Raw genomic sequence first — 16,733 nt, forward strand, 5'->3', positions numbered from 1 at the left:
CTCTGTACTCTGATATTTTATTTATTGTGTTTATTTTTCTCCTGATAAGCATTTGTCTTGTGTACTTACTGTTCCGGTGCGATGGCTGGAAAACCTGCTGCTGTAAACCAAGAATCTCACAATTTGGGATTCATCCATCCCAAAAATAACTGATGCATGTATTTCATGTGTCCAGTAGGTGGTGCCGTCAGCCTGTTGAAAGACATGTCTCCAGGTTGTGGTTCGGTCAACTTGAGTGTGTGTTCTTAGCATAAAACTGAATTATTATACAAACTATGAATGGACACATTCTTTAAAAAGGCCAGAATGATCAAAAATGAGTGCTTAAAGCGAGATAATATAACTTCTGAAAGACAAAATAACACGTTCTTCCTCTTGAAAAATTAAAACACCCATGCTCAGTTTCCTAAACTGGGGTTTTTTAATGTTTAAGCCTTACTTGGCCTGATGTGACCTGGATCTTACAGTGGCTAATGTTAGCTTACATTCAATAGAAATCACTTTGTAATTAATGTCACTGACTTTCTGACTGTTTCATAATAGTGCTTCTATTCCACTACATTTTGGCATGTACCACTGTCCCTTATTTGCCATTCGCGGCCACATTGGCTGCTGTTCAGCAAGGTTACACAGTCTCGCTTTTGTGCAGAGTAATGATTATATTAAAAGCCCGGGCACTTTCATTGTATTTGTATTTGTAATCTGATCCTCTTGTGTAACAACAGTAAAAACACATGTAAGGTCCCACCACAAAAAAAAAAAAAACAAAAACCCTCCATACAAGTAACACAAAGAAGATGAACAACGTGCAGGAGTCAGGTGATCTCTACTTTTATTTAAATTAAATCATATAGGACTTTAAAGCATTTTAATATTTACCAAAAGACACTAACCTTTTTTTTCTGAATTAGATTTTCGTCTCTCATTAATAATCACTATATATTCATAGGTGCTAGGCAGAAAATGCAAGAAAAATATAGGCGCACAGTAGGTCAAACAGTACTGAAAGCATATCTAGGAATTGGTTGTAAACAGAAGTCAAGGCACAAACATACTGCGACAAACATGGAAATGGTACTATAAAAAGTGAGAGAATGTTAGGTACACACATACTTTAAATATCAGTTAGAATTTTGCCGTAATTTCCCCCCTGCACGTGAAGCTTTTTTTTTTTTCTTTTTCAGCGTTTTAACATTTTTTCTTTTCATTTTTTTTGTAGGAATGTTAGATAATTTGTGCAGATTACAGAGCTAATATTTGCCATGTTGAGTCATGCAGAACAATATACGGTTTGGCTATGAATGATGAACTTATGTAAACATTATAAAAAAAGCACTTTCCTTTTATCAATCATATTTTATGTCCATGCCTGTGCTTCATCTCTTAAAAAATAAGCTTCATGTGATTAAAAGTTTAATAATTTGCACATCAGAATTTTCTAAAAGTAAAATGAATGCATTTATATAAAAAAGTTTTCCTTTGCCTCCGCTAGTAATTGAAAATAAAGAAGAAGAAAAAAAGAACAAAAAAAAAATACAATAATAAATGTTGATTTTTGTGGTCATAGCCCAAAGAGTTAACGACACGAGCGGCTAGATCAGCATTCGTTGAAATTCTGCGAGGCTCGTCGGGTTTTCAGTCTCTTAGGTGTCTTTATAAAAAGCAGATCAAAGCAGAAATCGTGGTTGGCCAGTGCAGTCATTCATGATGTGTGTATATTCCCCCAATCTTTAAGGTCATCAGAACTCTTCAAGTAATCTAGAAATAAAAAAAAAAAAGATCACACAATCATTCATTTCAAACAGGCTTCGTGTCGTGACTTGTTAGAGAGCTGCATCATCTCCTGAGTCACTTCTCTCAACTCACCTTGACTCTTTCTCAGACAAACTTTTAGAAGAGGCCACAGTCCTTCAGGTTGTTCTTGATGATGACATCGGTGACAGCGTCAAACACGAACTGCACGTTCTTGGTGTCGGTGGCGCAGGTGAAGTGGGTGTAGATTTCCTTGGTGTCCTTCTTCTTGTTCAGGTCCTCGAATTTGGTCTGGATGTAAGCCTGGGCCTCCTCGTACTTGTTGGGGCCTGAAGGACAGAGAGTGTGATGAGAGTGCCAGTCTGCTGACGGGGATCAGATAGTGTCAGCAGTTCTTTAAAGCATCATTTTCTTCACAGTGTCGAATTCATTATGCGCAGCCTCTCGCTCTGTGCCTCTCTTGTAGCACCATTACATCTGAGTCACACAGATAATGATCTTGGAACCAGTCAGCGATCCCTCTGCTGATGATTTAGCCTCTGGGGGCAAAGGCCAATATTCTGCGGCTTCTGTTGTAGCCGATGGGTATGCAGATAAAATATTTGGGCCAGGACTTTCTCTTGTGTGTGCCAGTCATTGTTCACAGTCAGATTAGCAGCTTGGGAAGCTACACACAGTCATGATGTTCTATAGAGACACCTGAATATGAATACAAATTTTAAAAAACCTTTTCACAATTTCCACAATTCTCAAAGACACTTTTAACCATCTGGATGAAAAATTATTAATTGGTCCAGCAAGTTTTCTCATCAAAAGAAAGATTGGAGCTCAAAATGACTTTTGTCTTTGCTAAATTTATACTCATCACTGCATTCTTTATGATTTGGTGGGTTGGACGTCATTAACCACCCGCAGACAAAAGCACTGGTATATTTTTATTTATAAAGCTACGCTCCTCCAGGTGGTTGCTATTTATTGTATGCTGGGTTTTAACAGATCTGAGGAAAACTGAGGAAAATCTCCTACTCTGCGCAATGGACATGGAGATTGCCCTTAGATCTTATATCAATTGAATGATGAATTTAAAGGCATCACAGAGAATGTGGTGACAGACATGTTTCTTGAGAGGCCACTATGTTTGAATAGTTGTTGTTTTATTGTGGATTTTTGTATCATATTTTGTATTTGTTGCATTTTAAATGGGTTTGATTGGCTGCTACCTTGGCCAGGTCTCTGTTTCTGATCTCAGTGGAACTTCCTGGTTAAATAAAGGTTCAATTACAAAAATAAGAATACAATCTGAACCAAAATGTTTATAATTTACCATCAGATAAATTTGTCTATATTTACCTCAGTTTCTATTGTTTCACATTTTCTGTCTTTTTAGTTTTAACACTTTAAATTTTAAGTTTTTTAATTGGCATAAAACAGAAGAGGACTGGGTCAGTACAGCACAATCAGTGAGAAGAGAGAAATTATTTTACATTTTCATACAAATGAACATTTTGTAATTTTTCTTGTGTCGTACAAAACAGAGTTATGGTCATTTCTGACAACCTGGATTAGTGAATATTGTTGCAAATAAAGAAATGGGTTGAGGATAGTTTTTATCGTGCAGCAAACAGAAGATGTTTTGATCCAGATGATTAAAGAGTCTTGAAGGATTTTGGAAAAACTTACAGAGCAACAGCAATACGTGTTGTTGAAGAACCTTCAGGGTTTTTCAAAGACTGTTGGGTAATAATTGTTCAGAGAAACGGATGCCTCTCTGTGTGATTTTAATGTAAAAGAGGCACAAACCTTGTTTTGTGATTCTGTTACAGGGGCAAAGAAGTAAAATTTAACTGGACAGTGGACATATCACATCAAAGAAATATCTGAAGATTAAATTCGAAACTGATGTTTGTGTTGTTATCAATCAAGCAGTTGTAAAAATGAAACAGAAACTGAAGCTTTGTCAGTGACTCGGCCCTGTCCTGTGATTGTACTGAGACTGTACCGGTGTACTCAGGGAAGCAGATGGTCAGAGGGCTGTGGGCGATCTTCTCCTCAAACAGGTCCTTCTTGTTGAGGAACAGGATGATGGATGTCTCTGTGAACCACTTGTTGTTGCAGATAGAGTCAAACAGCTTCATGCTCTCGTGCATCCGGTTCTAGGTGGGACGGGCACAAAATGTGGAGATAAAGAGATTATTAGAGAGCACAACTAGGGCACATAAAGGAAATGAGTTCACGGAAAACTCAACCTCTACTCCCCATTTAAATTATCCTGGGAATGGGCTTTACTGTGAAATACATGCACCACTTTTTTTTCCCTTTAAGCTTCACTCACCATCTCCTCGTCCTCGGCCAGGACCAGGTCGTAAGCGCTCATGGCTACGCAGAAGATGATAGCCGTGACTCCCTCGAAGCAGTGGATCCACTTCTTCCTTTCTGACCGCTGGCCTCCGACATCAAACATCCTGCGTAGACACACACAGAATAAACATGCCATTTTTAATGGGGGAGCAGATGGGACTTAGCGCGGGAGAAACTATACTCCTCATGCTGACAGACAGCAGCTTCAAGGTCTCCCTCTGGAAATGTGTGTGCGCTCTCCTTCCTCGGTACACTGTGAATACATGTCTGCCTCTTCCTCTCTTCGGGGCAGGGTGTTTCGCTGCACAGGCCTCGTCATTTTTCCTGGCATTTGTTGGCATTTTGGTTTCAGCGCAGTTGCTGTGGTAACAGGCGACCTTAAGGCAGGTTGAGGCATGGCAGCAGCGGCAGGGTTTCACTAAGATCCTACATGACTTATTCATGAAGACGGAGGGCACCTACAGTAGGTAGACGAGGGGAGGTGCTTGTCTGGATGGTGCCACTCTGAAGACTGTCTCCATGCAACATTGACAGGAAGCTTTCAGCTGGCAGCTAAAGGTAGAGTGACACACCTAATCTTCTGCTAAGGAGTTCTCACTTTGCAGAATTTGGTTCATTAAAGCAGAACTTTGACTTCCACAGACGGCCGGCTTTATGCTGAGTAAGCAGAGCTCATTATAACAGTGACACACTTTAGACTGTTTACCTCAACAGTGCTCTCATCTCCTGCTTACATAGGCTGAATGTATCTCTGCAGTGCAGCACTGTAGAGGTGCTGGAGGTAAACATGTGCTCGCTGGATTTGGTTTATGTCATCCAAAGAGAAATATAATAAATCAAGACATAAAGATGAGACTTAACTAGCACACGGACACACACCTTTTCATTTCCACTGCCTTGATAAAGCAGCTCAAGTGAAGACTGACTGAAAACGTTTTCTGATCTTTGATATTTCACAAACAATTTCCTCTGTTGTTTCCAGAGCCTGAGTGGTGACTAATGTCTCCATCAGATATAAAGTACACCATGTGTGTCTGTGGTTTGAAGGCTGCCTTCAGATTTTTTATTATCTCATATGAACAGAGGGCAATGTATTGTCAGATCACATAAACAAAATGACAAAACATTTACATTGTAAAATGAGATAACTTCTGAGAAGCATGGCATTTAAAGCAACAAACCAGAAGGGGTTATGATGAGTTTGTACTTCGTAGTACATTTTGCCATTACTAATGTGTGTGATCCTGCTGTGATAAACACTCAGTTACACAGAAAAATCCCACACATATGCATATTGTTTGTGTGGGACTACAAAAAGGAAATCTGTTTATGTGTTTTCACTGATTTGTGTGTTTGTAGTTAAGTGATGGCTCTATCTCTCCGTGTGGGAAATATGTATAGACTTCCCACTGTAACAGTACTGAGTGGGACAAGCTGTTTGGGTTAAAGGCAATGAGACAGCAACTCCACAAATTGGAAAACAAATGTTTTCTTTTCTGCATGCTGTTGACTTTCCGAAGAGGGAACTCATTGTGCAGTGACAAACAAACAGAAAACTCTTTGTACAAACATAAATGCATGACTCACGAGCACATACACATTCATTTCCCTCAGTCGGCAAAATCCGATGGTCATTACTGTCAGAACACGGTGAAACACTCTGTAACAACAGTTCATCTTTTTTCATAATTTATGCTTTTTCGCTCGCTTTCTCATAAAGTTCAAAGTCTGCTGTTATTATCTCCAAATAACACAGTTATGCATTGAGATTTAATTTGGCTTTTATGGCTTTTTTTATTGCCAAAATCCACACATGAAAAATATTTCAGGCACCCGTCAGAGCTATTCCAACTAAAATGTGTTGATACATGTCAGGTGGTGAGCATGAGCCTTATAAAATAATTGCTGTCACCTGCTGAGGCCGAATCCTAAAGGCATCTCACCCTCTCTGATAAGTTTAGTTACTAGATAATGACCTAAAAAAAACAGCCATTAAATCTACAGTGTGTCCTTTGCTGTGTGAGACAGCACCGCTGCTTCTTTCTGTTTCATGGAAGTTTATTAGCTGAGGCGGTTGTTGAGTAAATTAGTCGGATATGGCCTTTTGAAGATGAAATGAAATGCTGAGCTGCACAATATAACCTGATTTGCATCTCCAACACTTTTAACAGTGTTTCACAAAATGTGTAGCTGAGTTAGAGAGCTGTGAACGGGGGGGATCTTACTTGAAGTGCAGGTCCTTGAAGGTGAAATGCGTCTCCACGATGCCGGTGGTCTTCACTCGGGTCCGCAGCACGTCTTGCTGTGTGGGGATGTAATCTGGCTTGCCTATCCTCTCCAGGTCGTTTAAGTAGCTGTTGGGAACACACACAAACAATACAAATTAAAAGCATGTTCCTGTGACCTCACAGAGAGGACGGGTCTTAAGGTGTTAAGGTAAGGTGTGAGGGTTGTTTCAGGTCTCATCTGCTCCTTCGCGAAGACATGAGAAGGACAGAAGTTCCTCACGCCGGCCATCTAACAGCACTGTGTCGACTCGGCACAGTCAGGTTCAAATTTACAGCCGTATTACAAGAGTTGATGTGCTGTCATAGAACACAAGGCTCCTGCTTTACCTCTGATAACTCCATTTACACAGCAACCTCACTAACAAACAGTTTTACAGGAGCTGCATACATTCAGAACATCAACATAGCAGCAAACAACTATTTGCTATGTAAAGATACAGTGGAGTAATGGTGTCCTGAGCAGAGAAGGTAGGCATGTGACTTCTGTGTGTGCTGTAATCATAGACTGTATAAAAATAATGGACGTAGCCACCGTGACGTCAGCCATTGGTTTGTGGGCACAAATTTTTTGCTAGTGTGGCTGTCACCATCTTGGATTTTTGGAGCCAGAATTCACCAAATTTGGAGAGGATGGAGTTGTGGAGGAGCGAGGAGCGGATCTGACTCAGACTGTGATGGCACCACACATACAGTCTGTCGCTCAAAGCGGCAACACCCTTACTTATGCACAACTTTAAGCCTTCACCTATATCAGTAAAAAAAATTGGGTGCTTGCGTGATTTTTTTATATAATCAAATTAAGAAAATCAAAAAATGTAAAAAGACAGTGTTATCAATATATTTTTAAAGAATTAATTGAAAAATCAATTCAGTGTTTTTGAGAATCGTTACAAAGCAAAGCATAATATTGTGATACTCATATTTTCTTACATCCCTGCATCCAATTCAGTGCTCCAATATTACCGTCAATCTTCCAATATTCCACTTTTTCAAATGCTGTTATGTTCTCCATTTTGTCAATGTCCATTGTAACGTCCGTCCATACCTTTAGGGTTGGGCTCTCCTGTTATAACCATTTCCTGGTAAGAGTCTATTTTCCGGCTACCAGAAGTCTTTTCATCAACCATTTATCTTGAGGTATACACCCAAAAATTAAAAACTTCCTCTCTAGTGGTACCGAACATTTGAAAATATCTTGTAGAGCTTTGTGTCTCCCTCTCCAGTAGTCTTTAATGACAAGGCAGTCCCAAAAGACATGGTGGGGTTTCTGTGAGGGTGTAGTGAAAGACCTAATCAAACTTGTACATTTCCAGTGAAACTCCCATGTTGCTGTCTATTCTTCTTCAGATATAGTTATCCTTCCTTCCTCCTCCTATTTTGTTTTACTGTTAGCCAAATAAAGCAAACTCACTCTCCAGGCCAGCATGCCTCCAGCCTGATCAAAGCGCTAAATAAAAACTCACAGTCAACTTTTACACATATAATGTTACCATGGGAGAGATTCAAAAGAAGGAAAAGCATTTTTCTGTCATTCTTTCAGCACAATAAACATAAAAAAAGTGTTGTGTAACAAAGTACTGGTGCTGGATGTAATCTCATACGAGCCGCAGCCCAGGTGTAGATACTAGAGCCTCCGCACCACTACTTGATGCCACGTGTTTGACAGTTTAATCATAATCCCGCTCCCCACAGAGACAGGTTTAGGCTGCTTTTGTAGTCCACACATCAGATATTGTATCACTGCTTCATTTGGCCAGTGGGTTTATAAGCCCTGAAGACTAATTGAATTTGGTCGGCTTACACTCTAATAAGAAAAGGTACTCAGCTGTATTGTGACAGAGAATCGTCAATGGTAAAATAATGGTTGTTTTATAAGGTTTTACAAGAGATTTTAAAACCACTTCCTCTAGGGGTGGGTAATATATCTATCACCGGCTTCACTTGGGGTATATAAAATAACTATATCGTGAACATAGTATAAATTGTCATGCCATTTTATTTAAAAAAATTAACTTTTATTAATTTAATATTACAGTACTTTATTTTACTTTATTATAACAGTACTTTTTAAACTTACGATGACAGTTCTTTCATCTTATCAAAACAGTACTTTAATGTTTATTATAACAGTACTTTAACTTTTTTGACCTCACTTTAATTATATTATTATAGTACTTCATTGTACTTAATTATAGCAGTACTTTATTTTACTTTATAATAACAATGCGTTATTCAACTTTTTTTTATAACAGTACTTATATACCTTTTTTTAACAGTTCTTTGACAATTTCTAATAACATTATTTTACTTTTTTTTTTTTTACTGTAGCAGTAGTTTATTAAGTAGTTCAGTATTATAGTCATTCATGGTAGTTAGAAGATTTAGAAATATTGAGATAAATATCATGTATTGTGATATTGCCTCAAATATGGCGACACTGTTTATAAGCCATATGGTCCAGCCATAACTTCCCCATGTTTATTTATTGTCACAGGAGTAAACTATTATCAGAGACCTAATGTGGAACCATAACAGACTTTCTATTGTTGCACACCGAGCGATTACAGTGTGAGGAGACCATTTCATTTTTACACATTCAGATGTGTGAAAATGTTGTTTCCTGAAATAATGGCAGCTGGATCCATTATTCTGAGAGTGTATAGTACATGTCCCCCTCTGTTAAAGCTGTGAGAGAGAAGAAGAGCAAGATCTCTGTTAACGTGAGCTGTGCCATCTCTCTCCCTCTTTATCTTCCCCTTCCTTTCTCTGGCTCTCAGCAGGTGCTCAGACATGGATTATGGTCTGGTGCCAGACTCATTTAGTCCTCTCTTATAGCAACCGCCTCTCTCAGCGCTCTACAAAGCCATGATGAAACATTGTCCACTCTCCCAGCTACTAAATGTGAGGCCCTGTTTAGCGGTATGCTTCCAGGTCCCCTCGGCTTTAACAAGAGCAGCGAAGCAGAGATGGAGCAGTTATGATTATACTGGCCAGCACAAACAGAGAACAATATCACTCCCCCTGGAAGTTGAATACAGCCGTGACTGCAAAGTAATCATTGTTGAAAGACTTAACACTCCCCTGACAGTCTACAGCACATTCTGGAGGTGTCATAGTATTATCAAAGGCCTTGTGTATTAAACAGAAATCAGTGCAGTTAATTCCTGCTGCAGCTTGCAGCCAGCTGGCAGTGAACGAGACTATGGCTCGGCGTTTTCACTGGATTTCCATTTCAGAGCAGCAGTGCATCCCAGAGGGGTCAGAGCGATAACCACCTCTCACCTCTCACCAGCAGCCTCTCACAATTACCTAATGCTCTCCCTGTTATTACACTGGTACAGTATAACAATGCGGCTCAGCAATGAGGGTCATTAAGGTAATTAAGACCTGCGGCGAGAGGCTGCGGTTGCTGTGTCGCTGCAGATTAGCGACGTGACTGGTCTTGAAAGTGAAAGCAACTGGTTAAACAAAGCATTAATGCCTTCATTGTTAATAACAGCAGCTGCTCTCTATCAGGGCTTTCTCCACTGCCACTGCTGTGATGCTGATAAAACTGAATCCAGCAGAGAAAACTTTTCAATTACTAAAACAGTGAATGGTGCCGGTGTAACAGATAGAGAGAAAAGGGGAATGAAAAGTGACAAATATAGGATATTCGGCAGCATGGCCAACTTTAGAGGAAGATGTAGGTATATTAAAGATAATCCTAAATGCAGGGTGGAGGACATGAAATGTATTGCAGAAACTCCTCACACTGCTCCGCCCCTCAAACTGTATTAAAAAAACCTTATCACAGGAGCAACCAAATTACTCAAGAAACAATAAAGTTCTATATTAAAATCAGCTGTAACAGACTGAATCACAATGTTTGTTAACAATAATTTCCAGGTAGAAAAGCCCACACGTCACGTACATAAAATGAATCGGCACTGAGCAAACGCTGCCTGAATTTGTTAGTTTTTAGCCACCTAAAAAAGGACCTACCTAAAAATAATCACTACCAGTTTTAAGTGTATGCTATATTGAATTTTGTCTGCTGCTGCCTTGATTAGTTAGTGTGTAAGGTAAAGCAGAGAAAATGTTTTTAATATAGTGTACACTTAAACAGATTTTTTTAGATGGGTCTTCTTAGGCGGCTAAAATAGGCTACATTTTGCTGCGGCCCCGTCCACAACAGCACATTTCATAGATTTGGTACATCAAACACACTAGCAAAACAAAACAGTATACAAAATAAGCAATGTCAATTAGGTCTGACCTCCGTGTTTAACTGTTTATCTTTAAATGTTATGGTTATGACTAAAAATGACAACAGAAATAAAAATGCAGTTGACCTTTCGCTAAGCCCCGCCCCTTTGTGATGGTCTGACAAGCTGTCGCAGTAAGCATGGAGCCAAAACTGTAACTAAATGCACTCCCTGAGGAAATATTATCATATTTTTGGAGAAATGAAACAGTGATTCCAGAGAGAAGCAGACAGAGGGGTCTACAGTCTGTGTTTGAAGGATATATCCAGGATGTCAACTGACTCAGCAGCAACAACAGGTTAAAAAGATAGTTAGAAGCTAAAGCTGAACTATAGGCTACAGATCACAGTGTAAAAGTGAACCACCACATCACTGCTGATCGCCACAGAAGACAATGAACATAAAGGGAAATTTTGCAGATACTGAACCAGCTGTGTGGCGTCGCAGTGTGTGCAGATTAACGGTGTACGGGCTATGTACTGATATTTACAGCCTTATCCCTACTTCTATCAATATATCATTATTTATTTCTGATGTGAGATTATCAGCAAACGTCTGTTGAAAGTCTGGTCGCCAAGGTTGTCTGTGCATAATAAAGCACATTTTTATTTTGAAACACAGTGAGCCGTATAATAGCCTTGATGTTGTTTGATGTTATTAAGGCACTCACTAGGCTGCTGAGTCATTGAGCTGGTACTCTCGGGCCCGTGTGAAGCAGCTCTGGACGCCGCCATCGGCCCACAGTCGTTGGATTACGTTGGACAGGTCTTCTGGCAGGATGCCCTGCTCCTCTGCTGCTGCTGACAGGGCAAACAGTTGGCGGGCATCGTCCTGAAAAGACACACACACACACACCATTAGATAGAGTAGGTCTCTAAAAAGATATAAAGTGTATTAACTCATTATTCTTCCTCAGTGGACAAAGTTGATAAGGTTGACACTGCAGAGGTATATTTAAGACTTTCTTTTCACATGGCGAGTATTCTACTTATCTCTTGTGAGGCTCAGTAATGGTGGACATCAATCATTCTTTTACTAAGAAGTGTACAATACTGAGAGTTAAGAGCTGCAGTTAAAAGACTGATTACTGCAGAACTGTTCTCATCATTGAGCTTTATTGTTAACTGTGACAGAGGCTTTAATGGAATGAAACCACCAGTAACAAGGGCAACAAAACAAAAAGAAAGCACAGATTCAATGAACTGGTCATTTTCTGCATTAACTTGCCTGGCAGACATAAATCAGATATAGAGAGAGGTCGTCAGTGAGCTGCCATGCCAACATACCAGCTACAGCTTGCTGTTGTTGTGGGTATCCAGTGTGTGCTCTTGGTAATAGTGCTCTTTCTAAACAGCTATCTCAATCTGCTTTACTTCGAAACTACTACGACCATGAAAAAAAAAAAAAATCCATGATGTAAAGAAAAACAACATTTTTCTTTCCATGTTATCTAATTTCAAGTTCCTGCAGCCCTACGCACAACAGAGAGGCAAAGAGTAAAGTAAACCAAAGCGTGAGGATTGGCACGACCACAACTGATACACCCATCATTGGCTGAATCGGCCCTGGGTCATTACACAGTCATCAACCACTAAACTTTGCACTGTAATGAATTAATCTATTGAGGTGCAGCGACTGGAAAAACACATGCATCAAATGGTAGACAGAACATTAACAGTATTTACTTGCCTCTATAGTAAGTGAGCAGGGTGGCGTTCACTGTGATCCTGCAACTGAACTTTACTTTATAGCCACTCCGAGCATGAGAAGAGGTATCATCCACAGTGTACATCGCCCTCATCGCACCACTCTGACCCTTTGTGTTTGACACTGAACAAAAACTTACATAAGCTTTTGATGTTAGCTTCTAAGAGCAGACGTCCATGCATTAGTTCACCACTGTCTGGCCCTCCACTTTGTACCATGTGGTAGTAATCAAAATCCAGTGGCACTGGAGGTCAGGAGAACAGAATGCAGACTACCTTGGCTTTCCTAAGCTCACCTTCAACGACCCAAATGATCGTTTGTACTGTATGTCAATTCCTCAACCTCTGATGCACTGAATTCAGGAGGAAAGCTTGAGGAAATGAAGCTCAGCCTAAGTTCAATCAGGCAGACTTTCTTTATGCTATATCCATTCACAATTCTCTCTCTATTCCACCCCCACCACTTCCACCAATCAGTTGGCTATGGGTGTTCCCTCTCCGGATTCGCCAATAAATCTTTGTCACAATCTCCTTCAGACTTTCATGTTGCTGCTGCCAAACTTAAAGGATAACTTCGGTATTTTTCAGCCTGGGCCCTATTTCCCCATGTGTATGTGTGCGTATGATTCATAGGTACAACTCGTTTGAAAATTGGTTCAGTATTGAGGGAGGCGGATGCAGCCGGCAGCCGCGAGGTAGATATGGGGGCAAATGCGTCCCATATAAGTTTGCGCATTAAAAGTGCTTTTTTTCGCCACTGACCGGTTCAGATCGCCAGTGCTATCTCTGTAAATAGCATACTAAGTGTTTCCCTGACCCTTCACCTCTGTGAAGCTGTGTGCGACGTCATCTCGCGAGAGCTTTACTTGTTGCCGGAAGAAAACAGGAGGAGGAGCCATGCCGAATGCCGCTCAGAGTGGCGCTTGTTGTCCCGGAGTACAGTTGAGAGTTTTACTGCATTGGTATCATGGCTGCATATTTACCCGATTTCGAGAATGAGGATGAGCCCTTTTATTACGATGGCCGCCCGTACTTATTTGAGCCCGAGTATACGGACGAGGAGCTCCTACAAATTGAAGAGCAGACAAGGAGAGAGAGAGAGGGCCAACGAGCAGACGAGGGTGAAGCAGCGGCTGCACGAACGCGAATCTCTGAGGACTGGTGGTGCTCCTGTGGTTGCTGTGACTCCATGCCCACAGAGGAAGAATGTCTGTGTTGCAACGAGTGGGACCTGTTGCCCAATATTCATGGTCTCGATGTGTCCTGGGATGATACAGAAACTACCAAACGCTGTGTAACTATGTTAGAGGATTTCCCCCCTTTGATTAACAGGGCAGTGCTGGATACCTTTTTTCATGTGCCCAAAATAAATTGGAGGAGGCGGCCAAAACCACAGGGACCAAATGGTCAACTATCCATCAAGTAAGTATAACTAATATGTCTTTATGCATGTAATACTGATACCTAGAATTGTCTCCGAGACGTACATTTACTGTTGCATACTTTGCCCTCGTATATATCGTACCCTGTTTTCTTCCGGCAACAAGCAAAGCTCTCACGAGATGACGTCACACACAGCCAGGAGGAGGTGAGGGGTCAGGGAAACACTTAGTATGCTATTTACAGAGATAGCACTGGCGATCTGAACCGGTCAGTGGCGGAAAAAAAGCACTTTTAATGTGCAAACTTATACGGGACGCATTTGCCCCCATATCTACCTCACGGCTGCCGGCTCCCTCAATACTGAACCAATTTTCAAACGAGTTGTACCTATGAATCATACGCACACATACACATGGGGAAATAGGGCCCAGGTTGAAAAATACCGAAGTTATCCTTTAAGCTTTCATTTTAGGTGGAATCCTCGCAACCTCCTCCACCCCAGTCACCTCCAGCCCAGGACAAGCTCACCAAAAGCCCACTCGTCTTTGCATCCAGATCCTCAGCTCCCTCTTAATCTCATCTCATCACCAATATGACCACCACCAGGATCTAGACTCCATAGCAGGGGATCCCTAATCTACTACGTCTTTACCAACCTCCTGGAAAAGATGACATTGCAATGGGGTCTCATCACCAAAGACTTCTCACATTTCTCATACTTATAAATACTTGCAATAAAATATTCTTTTTTCTCAGAACAAGTCTCTCCTGATTGAACTAAAGTGAAAGGAGTCTAGGTTTAACAACAGCAAAACTATATCAAAAAAATCTGTTTGCAAACTCTCACACAACTCGTGCAGTATTGTCAAAGTCTCATTTATCCAGTCATACGCTCAGTACTTCCAACATCGTGGAGGCATGCGAGAAAAGCAAAGTTTTCTTTACAATGTCAATGTAACACAGGGTGAGTTATTGATATAAAAATGGTCATTTGGAAGGTGAAGCATCCCTTAACCTGAAATAGTCTGATCATGATACCGTCATGAAAATATCTGCAACTACAGATATGAAATCCACTGACAACGAGTCACGGAAGAAATTATCCATGTTTCTTAAAAATACAGCATGACTTATCTACATAGGTGCATGAAGGCAGGCACTGTACCAGCTAATATTTTACCAACAGTTTGAAGCAATTATCATTTTTTGAACAATGAAAGCAGCTTGTTCCATGTGTTTAAAAAAAAAAAAAAAAAAAAAAAAGAAGAAGAAGAAGAAGAAGAAGAAGAAGAAGAAGAAGAAGAAGAAGAAGTAATCAGACAAACCATTTCAGTCACACGCTGATTTCAGAATACTGCTGGATGCTGCCTACGTTCCCTCCGGCTTTGAGACAAATATTGTCTTTTTAATTGAAATCCGTGAAATGTTCCAGGATACTCACGGCTCTCTGCGGGCCACGGCAGTGGGGGAAGGTGTAACTCAAATAACCTAATTCAGCAGAACTTGTCATGCAGCGCTAGCTACCTTGGCAGAGCCAATCCTGACATATACCAGGCAGTCAAAAAGCTCTTTCCACATTAAAACCATGTTTATCCAACTCCTCTGGAATGAAGGTCGCCCGGGAGAGTGAAATGTGGAGAGAATAAAAGTATCAAAGATGTACAGAAACTGCAAAGTAAGGCTTTTAGGGTTACAAATAAATCTGAATTGAATTACCTGCATTGTAGAATACATGTTTTAATATTAATTGCATACACTTCACGACACACTGCTGCTTTATTACTTCCAATTCCAAGTTAACAGCAAATGAAATCTAAAATTTGAGCTAAACCCTGTGCCACTGAGTTGAATTGTTGGACTGTGTAAAAGGAACGACAGCTGCCTCCTTTTCTCAGCATTTTACCAATTCATAACATAATCGTTTCAAATTCACATCCGATGTAGGAGTTGACTGATCGCTTCATCGTCTGACTAAAGATACTTACTTATAAATTATCTGTCCAATGATCTGTGAGAATAGAATATATAAATCACACTTGTGATGATGGGTTTATAGAAAAAAGAATATCATTTTCTCGCCTCATGAGTAATGCCTGAATTTTATTCCTGTCATCTAATCTCCCTGGGTGGAGATGATTTACTGTTTCCTTTTAACAGCACACACACACACAGACACACACACACACACACACGCACGCACGCAAGTGGGGAAAGAAAATATATGGCACCGCAGGAGTCCATCTCAAGCATCTGCTACCCAGAGTTGATTTCCAAGTAGAGACTGTCACACAGCACTCGAGAGAAATTCTTAAGCTGCATAATTTCTGCTGCCTCAAATCCTCAAGGCCAGATATGTGTGGTTAGGATGGAGGCAGAGTGGAGGCTTTGCTGGTGATAAGAAGACATGATATCACTGAAATGAGTGCAGATATACTACACCTTACTTTAACAGATTCCAAGAGGGTTTCATTCAGTGATGATTTTGTTACTATGACTAAATATGTTCATCAACAACCTTTGTTTCCATGACTAAGACAAGATGATGATGAGACAGCACCGACGTCATTAAACACTGACTGTGACTATAGCAACATGCAATGTCGCTGAAGAAAAAGATGAGACCAAAATCTCTTTATTTTCATCAACAAAAAGACAATAATATATATTTTTATATATATATATATATTTTTTTTTTTTCTCAATGCAGCAGTTCCGTTTCCTGTGCTGCGTGCGCTGTATCCGGACTACACTGACTATGTGGAAGTATTTCTTAGATTGATACCATCATATCACTAGACCAGACGCTTTCTCCGAAGCTGCATGTTTAATCATTCAACCTGTGTTTTTCATCAGATAATGATGAGATGAAATCTTGTGTCAAATAAGTTTGACTAAAATGACAAAATTACTGGTTTTGGCCAGACTGACTGAAATGTTCAGTAATGACTAAACAAGACTAAACTATCAACAGTTTTTATTGACTAAAACTACTAAAATAG

The 16,733-nt window shown here is 40.2% G+C and overlaps 1 protein-coding gene across 1 annotated transcript in view; it reads right to left on the reverse strand.

The window, feature by feature from the left end:
* Positions 1-815: 815 nt before the first annotated feature.
* The window catches only part of LOC117257011 (guanine nucleotide-binding protein G(i) subunit alpha-2), a 74,710-nt gene continuing 58,792 nt past the window's right edge, over positions 816-16,733 (reverse strand). The window contains exons 4-9 of the mRNA XM_033626806.2: positions 11,316-11,476; positions 6,336-6,464; positions 4,085-4,214; positions 3,752-3,905; positions 1,867-2,081; positions 816-1,758 (exon numbers count right to left, since the gene is read on the reverse strand). Of these exons, the coding sequence (XP_033482697.1) occupies positions 1,891-2,081; positions 3,752-3,905; positions 4,085-4,214; positions 6,336-6,464; positions 11,316-11,476 (765 nt within the window). The 3' untranslated portion in view covers positions 816-1,758; positions 1,867-1,890. The remainder of the gene's footprint in view (positions 1,759-1,866; positions 2,082-3,751; positions 3,906-4,084; positions 4,215-6,335; positions 6,465-11,315; positions 11,477-16,733) is intronic.

The sequence above is a fragment of the Epinephelus lanceolatus genome, chromosome 1 (assembly GCF_041903045.1).
Source record: "Epinephelus lanceolatus isolate andai-2023 chromosome 1, ASM4190304v1, whole genome shotgun sequence".
Classification (NCBI taxonomy): domain Eukaryota; kingdom Metazoa; phylum Chordata; class Actinopteri; order Perciformes; family Serranidae; genus Epinephelus; species Epinephelus lanceolatus.